This window comes from Schistocerca cancellata, unplaced genomic scaffold, assembly GCF_023864275.1.
Source record: "Schistocerca cancellata isolate TAMUIC-IGC-003103 unplaced genomic scaffold, iqSchCanc2.1 HiC_scaffold_1132, whole genome shotgun sequence".
In the NCBI taxonomy this organism is placed as follows: Eukaryota; Metazoa; Arthropoda; class Insecta; order Orthoptera; family Acrididae; genus Schistocerca; species Schistocerca cancellata.
Window position 1 is genome coordinate 1,653,330 of NW_026047131.1, and position 19,277 is coordinate 1,672,606.

Genomic DNA, 19,277 nt, shown 5'->3' on the forward strand with positions numbered 1-19,277 from the left:
CGCGGGTCCGACATGTACTAATGGACCGCGGCCGATTTGAAGCTACCACCTTGCAAGTGTGGTGTCTGGCGGTGACACCACAGCCCCCTTTACCATAGGCTGCACAGTGATTCGTAGAATATGAAATGGAGAAATCCGGCAGTACCTGGAGATACCCTTGTTCATACTACAGGTGAGAAAACACAGCTTCCCACGTGGTCGCTAACTGTCATCGCGCGTTTGTTTACATCGCGGAGCGGCTGCCCCCTTCGCAGCGGCGGCGGCGGCAGGATGGGCGCGGGCCAGCCTAGCGCTCGCCGGTTCATTCCCCCACCTCCGCCCCCCGTTCCCCTCCCTCAGTGCCCCCCTGCCCCGCTTGCAGAGTGCCGTAGCGCTCTTCGCCGTCCGTCACGGCGCGAGCCGCCAGTCGCCGCCAAACCATGACAGAGACGGGACAGCCGATTCGCGGGGGCGGCAAGGCGCCGGCGGCGGAGGCGGAGGACAAGCCGCGCGCGCCGCTGTGGAGGCGGGCTCTGGCCAACGTGACGGTGGAGCCGCTGGTGGCCGGCTACGTGATGCCGTCCGTGCTGGCGTCGCTCGCCACGCAGAACCTCAACCTGCAGAAGGCCTGCTCCGTCAACCTCGCCTTCAACGACACCGTCTGTGACGCGCTCGCCCTCAAGGAGAGCGGCGCCTACCAGGAGCAGGTTAGACGCCCCTACCGTAGCAGCTTGCGATGCCTCGTACCACCCTGCCAGACTCGAAACTGGGTCCACAGGTGATCCACCTACTCACAAGGGAACCTCCCCATCGCACCCCCTCAGATTTAGTTATAAGTTGGCACAGTGGATAGGCCTTGAAAAACTGAACACAGATCAATCGAGAAAACAGGAAGAACTTGTGTGCAACTATGAAAAAAATAAGCAAAATATACAAACTGAGTAGTCCATGTGCAAGATGGGCAACATCAAGGATAGACTGGTCCCGTGGTTAGCCGGCACGGTAGCTCAGCGTGTTCGGTCAGAGGTTTAGATGCCCTTTGTAATAAAAAAAAAACTGAGTTATTCGGTCAACGATGAACTTGAATAAGTATCATGGGCGTCCGCGCCGAACAAATAGAACGAACGAAAACGAACAAAATGAGAAAACAAAAAAAAAAAAATGGAAAAAAAGTGGTTAGCGAGAGCAGCTGCGGAACGAGAGGTCCTTGGTTCAAGTCACCCCTCGAGTGAAAAGTTTAATTTTTTGTTTTCAGACAGTTATTATCTGTCCCGTCCGTCCGTCCGATGGGCATTTGCAGGATTTGACGGTCTACACACGGAACAATTTGAAAACGTTAAAAACATATGTTTTGACAGAGCGCAGGGAAAACTGCGACTATGAAACTGTTGCATTCATTTGTTGCAGCTTATGTGACAAACTCTTAAGTTTTCATCACTTTTTTTGGGAGTGATTATCACATCCACAAGAAAACCTAAATCGGGCAAGGTAGAAGAATCTTTTTACCCATTCGCCAAGTGTGGGTTGACAACATATTCCTGTCATGTGACGCACATGCCGTCACGAGTTAGAATATATCAGACGTGTTTTCCTATGGAGGAATCGGTTGACCTATGACCTTGCGATCAAATGTTTTCGGTTCCCATTGGAGAGGCACGTCCTTTCGTCTACTAATCGCACGGTTTTGCGGTGAGGTCGCAAAACGCAGACACTAAACTAATTACAGTGAACAGAGACGTCAGTGAATGAACGGATAGATCATAACTTTGCGAAAATAAAGAAAGTAAACATTTCACTCGAGGGAAGACTTGAACCAAGGACCTCTTCTTCCGCATCGGCTCATGCAAACCACGGGACCACGGCTTTCCTGAGCTCACACTATCCTTGATGTTGCCTATCTTGCGCATGAACTACTCAGTTTGTATATTTTGCTTATTTCTTTTCATAGTTCCACACAACTTCTTCCTGTTTTCTCGACTGATCTGTGTTCAGTTTTTCAAGGCCTATCCACTGTGCCAACTTATAACTAAATGTGAGGGCTGTGCGATGGGGAGGTTCCCTTGTCAGGTATCTAGCTACGTCTCGTGGTTTTCATTCACATCTGAAAATAAGACGCACTAAACAAGGTGGTCCTCTTTTTGGGCGTATGTGATGATGTTATAGATATAGGCTTATCCTGCCCAACTCAGACATGAACTCTGCCCCTACAGAGATGATGCTCTCAACTTCATACTTTTCCAGCCAAGCCTCACGATTTTCATCCAAACATGAAGCTAGGAGACTCCAAATGAGGTTATCAACTACTGGACATGTACAGTGATCACATAGTGACAGACCTTACCAGCTAGACTCAGACCTGTACCCTGTCCTTCCACAGGTCATGGTCTCATCTACTCACCTATCCAGGAATATTTTATGGTTTTCACTCAAATACGGAAATAAGGGACACCACAGTAGCTGGTCCGCTGGCTTTCGGACATGTACAATGATCATATAGTGAGAGATCTACCCTGCTCAACTTAAATCGGGACCCTACATTCCACAGGTGATGCTCTCAACTACTTACTTATACAGGCATGTCTCACAGTTTTGATCCAAATGTGAAACTAAAGGACACCAAATAAGGTCGCCCGCTGGCTACTTGATATTTATAGTGATCGTATAGTGACCTACCTAACATGCTACTCAAACCTGGGCTCTTCCCTTCCACAGGTGATGCTCTCAACTACTCACCTATCTAGTCATGTTTTATGGTTTTCACGCAAATCTGGAAATAAGACACCCAAACGAGGTGGTCCATTGACTTTAGCATATGTATAGTGATCATATAGTGATAGGCCTACCCTGCTGGACTGCACCTAGACCTTTCCCTCTCACGAGTAATGCTCTCATCTATTCATCTACCAATGCATGTCACCTACATCTACATCTACATCTACATCCATACTCCGCAAGTCACCCGACGGTGTGTGGCGGAGGGTACCCTGAGTACCTCTATCGGTTCTCCCTTCCATTCAAGTCTCGTATTGTTCGTGGAAAGAAGGATTGTCGGTATGCCTCTGTGTGGGCTCTAATCTCTCTCATTTTATCCTAATGGTCTCTTCTCGAGATATACGTAGGAGGGAGCAATATACTGCTTGACTCCTCGGTGAAGATATGTTCTCGAAACTTTGACAAAAGCCCGTACCGAGTTACTGAGCGTCTCTCCTGTAGAGTCTTCCACTGGAGTTTATCTATCATCTCCGTAACGCTTTCGCGATTACGAAATGATCCTGTAACGAAGCGTGCTGCTCTCCGTTGGATCTTCTCTATATCCTCTATCAACCCCACCTGCCACGGATCCCACACCGCTGAGCAGCATTCAAGCAGTGGGCGAACAAGCGTACTGTAACCTACTTCCTTTGTTTTCGGATTGCATTTCCTTAGGATTCTTCCAATGAATCTCAGTCTGGCATCTGCTTTACCGACGATCAACATTATATGCTCATTCCATTTTAAATCACTCCTAATGCGTACTCCCAGATAATTTATGGTATTAACTGCTTCCAGTTGCTGACCTGCTATTTTCTAGCTAAATGATAAAGGATCTATCTTTCTGTGTATTCGCAGCACATTACACTTGTCTACATTGAGATTCAATTGCCATTCCCTGCACCATGCGTCAATTCGCTGCAGAACCTCCTGCATTTCAGTACAATTTTCCATTGTTACAACCACTCGATACACCACAGCATCATCTGAAAAAAGCCTCAGTGAACTTCCGATGTCATCCACCAGGTTATTTATGTATATTGTGAGTAGCAACGGTCCTATGACACTCCCCTGCGGCACACCTGAAATCACTCTTACTTCGGAGGACTTCTCTCCATTGAGAATGACATGCTGCGTCCTGTTATCTAGGAACTCCTCAATCCAATCACACAATTGGTCTGATAGTCCATATACTCTTACTTTGTTCATTAAACGACTGTGGGGAACTGTATCGAACGCCTTGCGGAAGTCAAGAAACACGGCATCTACCTGTGAACTCGTGTCTATGGCCCTCAGAGTCTCGTGGACGAATAGCGCGAGCTGGATTTCACATGACCGTCTTTTTCGAAACCCGTGCTGATTCCTACAGAGTAGATTTCTAGTCTCCAGAAAAGTCATTATACTCGAACACAATACGTGTTCCAAAATTCTATAACTGATCGACGTTAGAGATACAGGTCTATAGTTCTGCACATCTGTTTGACGTCCCTTCTTCAAAACGGGGATGACCTGTGCCCTTTTCCAATCCTTTGGAACGCTACGCTCTTCTAGAGACCTACGGTACACCGCTGCAAGAAGGGGGGCAAGTTCCTTCGCGTACTCTGTGTAAAATTGAACTGGTATCCCATCAGGTCCAGCGGCCTTTCCTCTTTTGAGCGATTTTAATTGTTTCTCTATCCCTCTGTGCAGTCTTCCTCTGTGAAACAACTTTGGAAAAAGACATTTAGTGTTTCGGCCTTTAGTCTGTCATCCTTTGTTTCAGTACCATTTTGGTCACAGAGTGTCTGGACATTTTGTTTTGATCCACCTACCGCTTTGACATAAGACCAAAATCTCTTAGGATTTTCTGCCACATGGTTTTTGACCCAAACCTGAAACTGGGATAAATAACATGACGTGTCACGTTGGCTTTTGGACACGTTTCCAAGAAAAATGCAGATGAGGATGGTGTGTTAGAAAGAGTTTTCAAAAGAGGCTATGTGCAGTTTACCCGTATGACATCCGCCTGTGGAGTGTACAGTGGGGAAGTGTATCCTATAGTGATATCCTATGCTGTGCTACCAATGAGACTTCAAAATTCGACTCTTTCTTTTTGCAAAACAACGCTCTCACTTACAGCCCGTGCAGGCAAACCACAGGTGTTTAGCCCCAGTCTTGAAATAAGCTAAATAATACGCACAACTTTGAAGATAGCCGCTAAGGTTCAGGGACTGTGTCAGAATTATATTAGAAAAAATAAGCCCTCGGTCATAAATATTAAGTCAAAACTGACCAGGTTTCGACGCTACTATGAGCGTCATCTTCAGAATTAGACTAATTGTTCTGAAACACATTAAGTATATAATACATTAATAAAATTAAAGTTTGTACTGACTGGAAAAAGATGCAGTACTTACAAGTCACATATTAAAAAAGATCTAAGCCGGGAAGGCGACGTCTTGAATAGTTGTAAGTAAGATGGTGAGCCGCTAAGGCTTAGATCTTTTTTAATATGTGACTTGTAAGTACTGCATCTTTTTACAGTCAGTACAAACTTAAATTTTATTAATGTATTATATACTTAATGTTTTAGAACAGTTGGTCTAATTCTGAAGACGACGCTCACAGTAGCGTCGAAACCTGGTCAATTTTGACTTAATATTTGTGACCGAGGGCTTATTTGTTCTAACATGAATAATATGCTATGATTCACTGGAAAAACTATTGAATACATAGTTTGGAATGCTAGGGTTCGAGATGTAAATCCACAACAGGTATTTAAAAAAAAACCGTGTTTTATGAGCTCGACTTAAATTTTGAACAGGGGACAGAGAGTATAAGTTAGCCCTCTGGTGAAGCAGGTGTACTTGTGACGCAGGAAAGATGATAAATCTACATCTTTGTGATCGTATATACTCCGCAAGCCGCCATCAGGTGCACTGCGGGCAGTACCCTGTACTAGAGATGGGCAAAACTGTTCTTTTCAGAGATCGGATCAGAATTGTTCACTCCCTGAAATGCATTAGCTCTCTTTCATGACTCACCACTCATTTACAATAGAAAATAAATGGAAGGCACATTGCCCTTTAAACTTGGTTTATTCCAGTACTATACTTGTATTTTGATCTTATTTGATCCTATTTTGAAGTAACACAGATAATGAGTAAGAATTTTGTATTGTTTATTGAAATTTCCACGATATGACAAAGTTTTTGATTATTGATTTATTTTGCACTATCGTGGTTTTTTGGGTGATCGGAAAATGTTGTAACTTGAGATTTACATTAACAATATATTTGGCTATAATGTATTAAAATTTCATTAACCTCATACAAATACATCGCAAGCCATATATTTTTAAAGTGAACGTTTCCTTCCGAAGACGCCTAAAATCGCAAAATCCGTACCAGAATAAGAAAAAAATATATAAATTTGACTGTAAAACGAAAGTGCTGCATATAGCCTTACGCAGAATAAAACAAGGAAAATATTGGTGTATCACATTTTGCGATACGTTTATCGGTTCGCTCGTAATTAAAGCGTAAATTCGAGTGTCCATAATAAAAATCCTATAGTAAGAGGAGTCGTCAGGAACCTAATCTGATCAGTTTAAACAAATAAAAATAAAAAAAAACAAATGATGTATACATAACATAATAATGTAATATACATAGCGGTATTACTACGAAGAACAATATCCAGTAGAGACGAACTCCGATGCAGAAGCACTGAGTCGAGCAGGTCGAGTCGCGAGCTGTATTACTGCGTGAGCTAAGGCCGCAGAGACCAGAGTGACACCTGAGTTGCTTTGCTCGACGCTCTGGCAAGAGTCGAGAACGGTGGGGTGAGCGTTGAGCGGGCGAGTTCCGAGGGTGGGGGGGGTGGTGAACTCACCCGCTCCGAGACAAATCGTCCGTTCCCTTGCGAGCAGGTTGTTGCAAGTAGTTCCTATGTTATCCGCTAGGTGACTCTCTGTCCTGTTCCTCGCATCAACTGCCCAGAGGGCAGGACGTGCGACTGAAACGATCGCCGACAGAGTGCGATGCGAAGTTAAGCTGCGCCAGACACTACACGCGGCAGAGGACGCACAGAGATGGCACGGCATATGTGAAACACAAAATCCAATGGGGCACTGCACAATGCAGGGAGCCAAGGTAGAAGCAGGGCAGAGGCCGGCGCTGGCTGTGTTCTGTGGCGTGCACTGTGCTGTGACCAGCAGAGGCGCTGCTGATATGCTCCGTCTCTCTCTCTCTCTCTCTCTCTCTCTCTCTCTCTCTGCCGTGGGAAACGTTTGGAGCTACCGTTCTTTTTTTCTGAATCACTGATTGTTCACTCCTTTGAAAGATTCAACTCTATGAATCAGTTCAAGAGCGGATCCCCCATCTCTACCCTGTACCACTACTAACCATTCCCTCTCCTCTTCCGCTCGCAAATGGAGTGAGGGTGAAGTCCTAATTTCTCGTATCTTCTCTTTGCGGTACCTGCGCGAAATGTGCTTTGCCGGCAACAGAGTCGTTCTGCGATTAGCCGCAGATGCCGACTGTGTAAACGTTCTCAATACAGTTTTGCGAAAAGAACATTGTTTTCCCTCCAGGGATTCTCAGCTATGCTATACGCAGCATTTCCGTAACGTTCGCGTCTTGATCGAACTAGCGGTAATACGAGGTGCATTCAAGTTCTAAGGCCTCCGATTTTTTTTCTCCAGACTGGAAAGAGATAGAAACATGCGCATTGTTTTAAAATGAGGCCGCGTTCATTGTCAATACGTCCCAGAGACAGCAGAACCGTACGGAAGACGGAATTTTACCGGCAGGGGCGAGAATGAGAACTGTTTTAAATACTTAAAATGGCGACGTTTTCCTTACTTGAACAGCGTGCAATCATTCGTTTTCTGAATTTGCGTGGTGTGAAACCAATTGAAATTCATCGACAGTTGAAGGAGACATGTGGTGATGGAGTTATGGATGTGTCGAAAGTGCGTTCGTGGGTGCGACAGTTTAATGAAGGCAGAACATCGTGTGACAACAAACCGAAACAACCTCGGGCTCGCACAAGCCGGTCTGACGACACGATCGAGAAAGTGGAGAGAATTGTTTTGGGGGATCGCCGAATGACTGTTGAACAGATCGCCTCCAGAGTTGGCATTTCTGTGGGTTCTGTGCACACAATCCTGCATGACGACCTGAAAATGCGAAAAGTGTCATCCAGGTGGGTGCCACGAATGCTGACGGACGACCACACGGCTGCCCGTGTGGCATGTTGCCGAGCAATGTTGACGCGCAACGACAGCACGAATGGGACTTTCTTTTCATCGGTTGTGACAAAGGATGAGACGTGGATGCCATTTTTCAATCCAGAAACAAAGCGCCAGTCAGCTCAATGGAAGCACACAGATTCACCGCCACCAAAAAAATTTTGGGTAACCGCCAGTGCTGAAAAAATGATGGCGTCCATGTTCTGGGACAGCGAGGGCGTAATCCTTACCCATTGCGTTCCAAAGGGCACTACGGTAACAGGTGCATCCTACGAAAATGTTTCGAAGAACAAATTCCTTCCTGCACTGCAACAAAAGCTTCCGGGAAGGGCTGCGCGTGTGCTGTTTCACCGAGACAACGCACCCGCACATCGAGCTAACGTTACGCAACAGTTTTTTCGTGATAACAACTTTGAAGTGATTCCTCATGCTCCCTACTCACCTGACCTGGCTCCTAGTGACTTTTGGGTTTTTCCAACAATGAAAGACACTCTCCGTGGCCGCACATTCACCAGCCGTGCTGCTATTGCCTCAGCGATTTTCCAGTGGTCAAAACAGACTCCTAAAGGAGCATTCGCCGCTGCCATGGAATCATGGCGTCAGCGGTGTGAAAAATGTGTACGTCTGCAGGGCGATTACGTCGAGAAGTAACGCCAGTTTCATCGATTTCGGGTGAGTAGTTAATTAGAAAAAAAATCGGAGGCCTTAGAACTTGAATGCACGTCGTAAATCTAACAGCACGCCTTTGAATCTGATGTCCGCTTTTAATCCGACCTAGTGGGGTCTCAAAGATTCGAGCAGTACTTAGGAATTGGTGAAGCTAGTGTTTAATACCCGGTTTCCTTTCTGATGAGTCACAGAATCCTAGAATCTCACCATCCACCTTCCCTGAGTAAAATAAACAAACAATAACTAACGCCCGTACGTGCTCGTTCCATTTAATATTATTTTGTAACATTACGCCAACATATTGAATCGATGAGACAGTGACAAGCAGCCCACTTTCGGCATTTTTTTCTGAAACAGTAGGCTGCACTATTTTTTTTCTTTTTTTGAGTCATCAGTCTACTGACTGGTTTGATGCGGCCTGCCACGAATTCCTTTCCTGTGCTAACCTCTTCATCTCAGAGTAGCACTAGCAACCTACGTCCTTAATTATTTGCTTGACGTATTCCAATCTCTGTCTTCCTCTGCAGTTTTTGCCTCTACAGCTCCCTCTAGTACCATGGAAGTCATTCCCTCATGTCCTATCCCTTCTCCTTATCAGTGTTTTCCACATATTCCTCTCTTCTCCGATTCTGCGTAGAACCCCCTCATTCCTTACCTTATCAGTCCACCTAATTTTCAACATTCGTCTATAGCACCACATCTCAAATGCTTCGATTCTCTTCTGTTCCGGTTTTTCCCACAGTCCATGTTTCACTACCATACAATGTTGTACTTCAGACGTACATCCTCAGAAATTTCTTCCTCAAATTAAGGCCGGTGTTTGATATTAGTAGACTTCTCTTGGCCAGAAATGCCTTTTTTGCCATAGCGAGTCTGCTTTTGAAGTCCTCCTTGCTCCGTCCGTCATTGGTTATTTTACTGCCTAGGTAGCAGAATTCCTTAACTTCATTGACTTCGTGACCATCAAACCTGATGTTAAGTTTCTCGCTGTTCTCATTTCTACTACTTCTCATTACCTTCGTCTTTCTCCGAATTACTCTCAAACCATACTATGTACTCATTAGACTGTTCATTCCGTTCAGCAGAACATTTAATTCTTCTTCACTTTCACTCAGGATAGTAATGTCATCAGCGAATCGTATCATTGATATCCTTTCACCGTGTATTTTAATTCCACTCCTGAACCTTTCTTTTATTTCCATCATTGCTTCCTCGATGTACAGATTGAAGAGTAGGGGCGAAAGGCTACAGCCTTGTCTTACACCCTTCTTAATACGAGCACTTCGTTCTTGATCGTCCACCCTTATTATTCCCTCTTGGTCGTTGTACATATTGTATATGACCCGTCTCTCCCTATAGCTTACCCCAACTTTTTTCAGAATCTCGAACAGCTTGCACCATTTTATATTGTCGAACGGTTTTTCCAGGTCGACAAATCCTATGAAAGTGTCTTGATTTTTCTTTAGCCTTGCTTCCATTATTAGCCGTAACGCCAGAATTGCCTCTCTCGTCCCTTTACTTTTCCTAAAGCCAAACTGATCGTCACCTAGCGCATTCTCAATTTTCTTTTCCATTCTTCTGTATATTATTCCTGTAAGCAGCTTCGATGCATGAGCTGTTAAGCTGATTGTGCGATAATTCTCGCACTTGTCAACTCTTGCCGTCTTCGGGATTGTCTTGCGACCTACGTCCTCAATTATTTGCTGCATGCATTCCGATCTGTCTTCCTCTACAGTTTTTGCCCTCTACGCCTCCCTCTAGTTCCATGGAAGTTATTGTCTCGTGTCTTAACAGATGTCCTATCATCTTGTCCCTTCTTCTTGTTCGTGTTTTCCACATATTAATTTCCTTCCCGCTTCTGTGCAGAACCTTCTCATTGCTTACCTTATCCGTCCACCTAACTTTCAACAATCTTCTGTAGCAACACATCACATATGCTTCGGCTCCCTCCGGTTCCAGTTTCCCACAGTCTGTGGTTCACTAACATAGAGTCCTGTACTCCAAAGTCACGTTCTCATAAATTTGTTCCTTAAATTGAGGCCTATATTGGATACTAGTATACTTTTGTTTCCGGCCGGGGTGGCCGTGCGGTTCTAGGCGCTACAGGTTAGGTTAGGTTAGTGTGTTCTAACGTCCCGTCGACAACGAGGTCATTAGAGACGGAGCGCAAGCTCATATTAGGGAAGGATGGGGAAGGAAATCGGCCGTGCCCTTTCAAAGGAACCATCCCGGCATTTGCCTGATACGATTCAGGGAAATCACGGAAAACCTAAATCAGGATGGCTGGAGACGGGATTGAACCGTCGTCCTCCCGAATGCGAGTCCACTGTGCTAACCACTGCGCCACTTCGCTCGGTTTAGGCGCTACAGTCTGGAACCGCGTGACCGCTACGGTCGCAGGTTCGAATCCTGCCTCGGGCATGGATGTGTGTGATGTCCTTAGGTTAGTTAGGTTTAAGTAGTTCTAAATTCTAGGGGACTGATGACCTCAGAAGTTAAGTCCCACAGTGCTCAGAGCCATTTGAACCATATACCTTTCTTGGCTATGATAGCCCTTTTTCCCAGTACTAGTCTATTTTTTTAATGTTCTCCCTGCTTCGTCTGTAATTTGTTATTCTGATGCCTAGGTAATAGAATTCCTGAACTTCATCTACTTCGTGACTACCATTCCTAATAAGTTTCTCACTGTCTTCATTCCTGCTACTTCTAATTACTTTCGGTTTTCTTCGATTTACTCTAAAGGCATATTGTGTACTGATTAGGCTGTTCATTCAGCAGATCCTGTAATTCTTCTTCACTTTCACTAAGGATAGCAACGTCATCAGCGAATCGTATCACTGATATCCTTGCACCTTGCATTTTAATTCCACTCCTTAACCTTTCTATTATTGCCATCATTGCTTCTTCGATGTACAGATTGAGCAGTAGGGGCGAAAGGCTACACCCCTGCCTTACACACTTTTTAATTCGAGCATTTCGTTTTTGTCGAAAGTTAGTTTATCTTTTTTTTCAGAAATAAATTGTTCAAAAAATGAAATCATCTTGAAGAAACAGAACTTTAGAAAAAATAAATTCTGCTTGCTTCGTTCTTATGCATGTTGTATTTTACCCTTCTCTCCCTATAGCTTACCCCTATTTTTTCTCAGAATTTCGTACTCCTTGCACCATTTGATATCGTTGAACTCTTTTTTTCAGGTCGACAAATCCTATGAACGTCTCTTGATTTTTCTTTCGCCTTGCTTCCATTGTCAACCGCAACGTCACAACTGCCTCTCCGGTGCCTTTAGCTTTCCTAAAGCTTCCCACTACTAAAACTCTATTCGAAAATTTCGGGGTTGTTTTTCGTACTCATCTGCATTAAGTTGTATTTTTCCACAATTAGAGCTATCTGCCATTACTCACAGCAACTAGAAATTTTGTCTACGTCATCTTGTATCCTCCTACAGTCACTCAACTTCCACGGCTGACGATACCCTTGTCTCTGGCCGGCCGGAGTGGCCGCGCGGTTCTGGCGCTGCAGTCTGGAACCGCGAGCCGCTGCGGTCGCAGGTTCGAATCCTGCCTCGGGCATGGATGTGTGTGATGTCCTTAGGTTAGCTAGGTTTAAGTAGTTCTAAGTTCTAGGGGACTGATGACCTCAGCAGTTGAGTCCCATAGTGCTCAGAGCCATTTGTACCATTTTTTTTTTTTTTTGTCTCTGACGAACACTTGCCGTCGAGGACAACATACTGGGTTCTATTGCATAAGAAGTCTTCGAGCCAGTCACATATCTAGGAACCTGTTCCGTATGCTCGGGCCTTCGTCAACAGCCTGCAGTGGGGCGCGGTGTCAAATGCTTTCCGGAAAGCTAGGAATATGGAATCTGTCTGTTGTCTTCCGTCAATAGTTCGGAGAGTATTTTGCGAAAACAGGGTAAACTGAATTTCGTACGAGCGATGCTTTCGTGGGCGATGGTCTTATAAGCTATTCCGGAATGTCTGAAAGATTTGACACTAAACCTTTAACTAAGACTGATCAAATGATGTGGCTTTGAGTAAAAGGAGGGATGATCTTGGAATAGAATACGTATCCAAAGTGATGTTTAAGCAGGTTTACTGTACTAAGCCGCTGGCCTATAAAATTGGAAGACAAGGAGAGATACATTAAAACGAAAATTTTGCTTGTAGGGGCGGCTTGGGCTAGATGGCATAGATTTTGGTTTCTGATTTTTCTCTTATTTTGTGCAATATTTTGTGACATTAGGTGAATGCGGTGGACAACTTATTTACAGAATGATATTTTCACTCTGCAGCGGAGTGTGCGCTGATATGAAACTTCCTGGTAGATTAAAACTGTGTGCCCGACCGAGACTCGAACTCGCGACCTTTGCCTTTCGCGGGCAAGTGCTCTACCATCTGAGCTACCGAAGCACGACTCACGCCCGCTACTCACAGCTTTACTTCTGCCGGTATCTCGTCTCCTACCTTCCAAACTTTACAGAAGCTCTCCTGCGAACGTTGCAGAACTAGCACTCCTGAAAGAAAGGATACTGCGGAGACATGGCTTAGCCACAGCCTGGGGGATGTTTCCAGAATGAGATTTTCACTCTGCAGCGGAGTGTGCGCTGATATGAAACTTCTTGTTCTTGACAACTTATTTGTTTGACTACAAATTAATGCAGGGATTCATTAATTACAAACATGTTTGTGTAACCCGAAAAACACTTTTCTTAAGAGCTTACAGCCGTCCCAAGTAACTCAATATATGGGGTCAGTTGGCATAACCCCAGAGATGAGTTGGCATAAGCTCATATGGATGGGGACACTTAAGCTGAACACAGTAATTTTCTAGGAGAAACATTTTATTTTATCGAAAGTTAGGCTATCTTTCTTTTCAGAGAATAAATTGTTCAAAAATTGTAATCATTGTGAAGAAACAGTACTTGACGAAAAGATAAATTCTGCTTGTATGAACAACAGCCAGCACTTGAGAAAACATAAATTCTACTCGATTGTATAAAGAGCTGTACGAATCACGGAATTCATCAAGAGAAAGAAATTATGCTTATTGTTATGGCTTCTCGTAGTTATTCGGATAGAATTAGCTGAATGTCGCATCCCGGAATGGCTGCGAAGTTTGAGACACCATGTCACGGGTTGCGCGGCCCCTCCCGGCGGAGGTTCGAGTCCTCCTTCGGCCATGGGTGTGTGTGTTGTCCTTACCATAAGTTAGATTAAGTAGGGTGTAAGTCTACGGACCGGTGACGTCAGCAGTTTGGTTCCTTAGAAATTCGCATTTTGAGCTGAATGTCAGGCACGAATGTGAGAGATTGGCATTCCCTTATATGAGCACAACTTTAGTTTGGCCGTTTCGAACTCAATCATCCAGGCCATCGCCGACTTTTTTCCCATTTTGACCGCAGGGGACACGCGAATCTCATTTCTCTTTCGACATTCTTCCGAGGGGGCTGACGGTCATGATACTTCACCAACACGAAGTCACTTATATGGTATACAGTATGATCATGAGGCCCTTGAGACAGTGGAAGATTCGTTGCTGGTCTGTCCTGTGTGGCCTTTTGACAATTTTTGAGCTTTTCCATGATTCATGGAAGCTTTCGAACGAAAACCCTCCCCGCCGTCTAGGAGGGAAGCTGCGCGTGAAAGCTCTCCGCCATGGAGAGGTTCTTCAGCGTCTGAGTTATCATTAAGGAGGGCCAAGCTATATTCCCTTTCGGCATAGCTAATGTCGGACACGCCGTCATCTACATATGAGAAAATTCAAATCGACATTCTCTGGGAAGTGTTTTCTTCTTCGGCTTGTCAACCATAACCATATTGTCCTTCTTGACTGAACCCGAAGTTTTCCCCTTATTGGCCCACTCAGTCACGAAGCTGTCTTTGTTTGGGCTGCCTGTTCAGATAGTAGTAAACTTCCTGTTTCGTTCGTGGTTGGATTGCTGTCATGTCCCAGCTGTGGGGATCGTGGAGTGATGTATAGTTATTTATTTTTTACAAACATAGTTTCTTTTTTAATGAATAGGCATACGTGTGGGGCGAGCTGTCATAGGTATTCCAACTGACCCCATACCTAGCAATGCCATCTAGCAGCCCAGAGATACCAAGAACAGAATCGATACCACACAATCCCAAATAGCAAAAACAAAACATTATAATAGACTCACGCAGCTACAGTTAACCACTGTTTGGAAAACCACCACCTGACGCGTTCGATTCGATCTACGGGTTCACCAGAACAAGAAAATTTGCAATGAAAAAGTTTAGTGAGGATAACGATGAGATAGAGGCCCTTCTTTCGTGACCAAAGCAGATCACAGTTACGGTGGATGGTGCATCTTTACATACACCTCCCATTGGCACGATGACAGCGCTCTAGCTCCATGGTGGCAGGAAACAGCTGTGTGGCAATTAGCTCATTATGCCAACTCACCTCGGTCTCCCCAGAGTATAAAAGGAAGAACGCATGATTAAATTTGTAGGTTATGGGGAGCACACAGAGTGCGAAATTTAGTTAATAGGGCTGGCACATCTCGTGGTAGTAATAGATCCAACCCAACCGAGAAGTGAGTGACTGGAACTGAGCTGGGATGATAAGTATGGGTATGTCATGCCATGCTGCTTCAAGCACGTGCCAATCAATCCAAGCAGCTGGTGATTAGTGGCATACTAGTCTCGAGGCGATCCAAGACCAATTGATTTCAGTGCCGGAAAGATCTGAAAATCTTCACCGACATGGCCAGGACAGCATGGGTAACATATGGGCTTGTGTTATCTTGTTGGAAGAGATCTTGTATAAAGCGCGTTAGAGGTGGCCTTAACTCGTCTGAAATGTAACGCCTGTTACCCAGATTACCGGATATTCTAACTTAAGGTGCTTGTGTTTTGCAGCCAACAGTGTCCTATACCATCACGCCAGGTGGTGCTTCGCCATGATAATGAAGAAAGCAATTTGGCAATATTCGTTATACTCGGATGCTGCACACATGGATAACTCTGCCGTTTTCGTCGTGTTATCGACAGGGGATGTCAAATTGATTCCATATTTTTAGATTTACAGAAGGCTTTCGACACCGTTCCTCACAAGCGTCTTCTAACCAAACTGCGTGCCTACGGAGTATCGCCTCAGTTGTGCGACTGGATTCATGATTTCCTGTCAGAAAGGTCACAGTTCGCAGTAATAGACGGAAAAGTCATCGAGTAAAACAGAAGTAATATCCGGCCTTCCCCAAGGAAGTGTTATAGGTCCTCTATTGTTCCTGATCTATATCAACGACATAGGAGCAATCTGAGTAGCCGTCTTAGATTGTTTGCAGATGATGCTGTCATCGACCGTCCTGAAAAGTCATCAGATGATCATAACGACTTGCAAAATGAATTAGATAAGGTATCTTTATGGTGCGAAAAGTGGCATTTGACCCTGAATAAGGAATCGTGCCAAGTTATCCGCATCCAGTAACGACTGTGGGCTTGAGGATGACCCGGCGGCCGGTCGGTACCGTTGGGTCTTCACGGCCTGTTCTGGAGGAGTTCAGTTTAGTGACGTTATTCACATGAGTTCTAAAAAGTTAGCTAAATCTCGATTATACGGTAAGTCAAACAAATCTGAAGGCTGTAAATTCAACTAAATACTTAGGGATTAAAATTACAAATAAGCTAAATTGGAAGTATCACATAGATAATATTGAGGGTAGAGCAAACCAAAGACTGGGGATTCATTGACAGAACACTTGAAAGTTGCAACAGGTCTACTAAAGGGACTGCTTACACCACGCTTGTCCGCCCTATTCTGGAGTATTGCTGTGCGGTGTGGGATCCGCATCAGGTGGGACTGACGGATGACAGCGAAAAAGTACAAAGAAGGCAGCTCGTTTTGTATTATTGCGAAATAAGGGAGATAGTGAAATTTCCTGGCAGATTAAAACTGTGTGCCCGACCGAGACTCGAACTCGGGACCTTTGCCTTTTGCGGGCAAGTGCTCTACCATCTGAGTTACCGAAGCACGACTCACGCCCGGTACCCACAGCTTTACTTCTGCCAGTATCTCGTCTCCTACCTTCCAAACTTTACAGAAGCTCTCCTGCGAACCTTGCAGAACTAGCACTCCTGAAAGAAAGGATATTGCGGTGACATGGCTTAGCCACAGCCTGGGGGAGGTTTCCAGAATGAGATTTTCACTCTGCAGCGGAGTGTGCGCTGATATGAAACTTCCTGGCAGATTAAAACTGTGTGCCCGACCGAAACTCGAACTCGGGACCTTTGCCTTTCGCGGGCAAGTGTTCTACCATCTGAGCTACCGAAGCACGACTCACGCCCGGTACGCACAGCTTCAATTCTGCCAGTACCTCGTCTCCTACCTTCCAAACTTTACAGAAGCTCTCCTGCGAACCTTGCAGAACTAGCACTCCTGAAAGAAAGGATATTGCGGAGACATGGCTTAGCCACAGCCTGGGGGATGTTTCCAGAATGAGATTTTCACTCTGCAGCGGAGTGTGCGCTGATATGAAACTTCCTGGCAGATTAAAACTGTGTGCCCGACCGAGACTCGAACTCGGGACCTCTGCCTTTCGCGGGCAAGTGCTCTACCATCTGAGCGACCGAAGCACGACTCACGCCCGGTACTCACAGCTGTACTTCTGCCAGTATCTTGTCCCCTACCTTCCAATAGTGTCCATGATACGTGATTTGGAGTGGCAATCATTAAAACAAATGCGTTTTTCGTTGCGACGGGATCCTCTCACGAAATTTCAATCGCCAATTTTCGCCTCCGATTGCGAAAACATTCTGTTGGCACCCACCTACATAGGGAGCAATGGTTATCACGATAAAATAAGAGAAATCAGGGCTCGCACAGAAAAATTTAAGTGCTCGTTTCTCCCGCGCGCCGTTAGAGAGTGAAACGGTAGGGAGAAAGCTTGAAAGTGGTTCATTGAGCCGTCTGCCAGGCACTTTATTGTGAACAGCAGAGTAGTGACGTAGATGTAGATGTACAGGGTGTTTCAAAAATGACCGGTATATTTGAAACAGCAATAAAAACTAAACCAGCAGCGATAGAAATACACCGTTTGGTGCAGTATGCTTGGGACAACAGTACATTTTCAGGCGGACAAACTTTCGAAATTACAGTAGTTACAATTTTCAACAACAGATGGCACTGCAAGTGATGTGAAAGATATAGAAGACAACGCAGTCTGTGGGTGCGCCATTCTGTACGTCGTCTTTCTGCTGTAAGCGTGTGCTGTTCACAACGTGCAAGTGTGCTGTAGACAACATGGTTTATTCCTTAGAACAGAGGATTTTTCTGGTGTTGGAATTCCACCGCCTAGAACACAGTGTTGTTGCAACAAGACGAAGTTTTCAACGGAGGTTTAATGTAACCAAAGGACCGAAAAGCGGTACAATAAAGGATCTGTTTGAAAAATTTCAATGGACTGGGAACGTAACGGATGAACGTGCTGGAAAGGTAGGGCGACCGCGTACGGCAACCACAGAGGGCAACGTGCAGCTAGTGCAGCAGGTGATCCGACAGCGGCCTCAGGTTTCCGTTCGCCGTGTTGCAGCTGCGGTCCAAATGACGCCAACGTCCATGTATCGTCTGATGCGCCAGAGTTTACACCTCTATCCGTACAAAATTCAAATGCGGCAACCCCTCAGCGCCGCTACCATTGCTGCACGAGACACATTCGCTAACGATATAGTGCACAGGATTGACGACGGCGATATGCATGTGGGCAGCATTTGGTTTACTGACGAAGCTTATTTTTACCTGGACGGCTTCGTCAATAAACAGAACTGGCGCATATGGGGAACCGAAAAGCCCCATGTTGCAGTCCCATCGTCCCTGCATCCTCAAAAAGTACTGGTCTGGGCCGCCATTTCTTCCAAAGGAATCATTGGCCCATTTTTCTATTCCGAAACGATTACTGCATCACGCTATCTGGACATTCTTCGTGAATTTGTGGCGGTACAAACTGCCTTAGACGACACTGCGAACACCTCGCGGTTTATGCAAGATGGTGCCCGGCCACATCGCACGGCCGACGTCTTTAATTTCCTGAATGAATATTTCGATGATCGTGTGATTGCTTTGGGCTATCCGAAACATACAGGAGGCGGCGTGGATTGGCCTCCCTATTCGCCAGACATGAACCCCTGTGACTTCTTTCTGTGGGGACACTTGAAAGACCAGGTGTACCGCCAGAATCCAGAAACAATTGAACAGCTGAAGCAGTACATCTCATCTGCATGTGAAGCCATTCCGCCCGACACGTTGTCAAAGGTTTCGGGTAATTTCATTCAGAGACTACGCCATATTATTGCAACGCATGGTGGATATGTGGAAAATATCGTACTACAAAGTTTCCCAGACCGCTGCGCCATCTGTTGCTGACAATTGTAACTACTGTAATTTCGAAAGTTTGTCCGCCTGAAAATGTACTGTTGTCCCAAGCATATTGCAACAAACGGTGTATTTCTATCGCTGCTCGTTTAGTTTTTATTGCCGTTTCAAATATACCGGTCATTTTTGAAACACCCTGTAGATGAACCCATGGACCAAGCGCCTGCCGTGGAGGCCCGTACACAGCGACGTTCACTGAACGGCCGTTGAGGAGACACTAATGATGACCCCTCCGTTGATCTGGACGGTC

The 19,277-nt window shown here is 45.3% G+C and overlaps 1 protein-coding gene across 1 annotated transcript in view; it reads left to right on the plus strand.

The window, feature by feature from the left end:
- Nucleotides 1-419: 419 nt before the first annotated feature.
- Nucleotides 420-19,277, plus strand: part of LOC126159401 (solute carrier family 46 member 3-like) — a 544,700-nt gene continuing 525,842 nt past the window's right edge. The window contains exon 1 of the mRNA XM_049916519.1: nucleotides 420-686. Coding sequence (XP_049772476.1) covers nucleotides 420-686 — 267 coding nt within the window. The remainder of the gene's footprint in view (nucleotides 687-19,277) is intronic.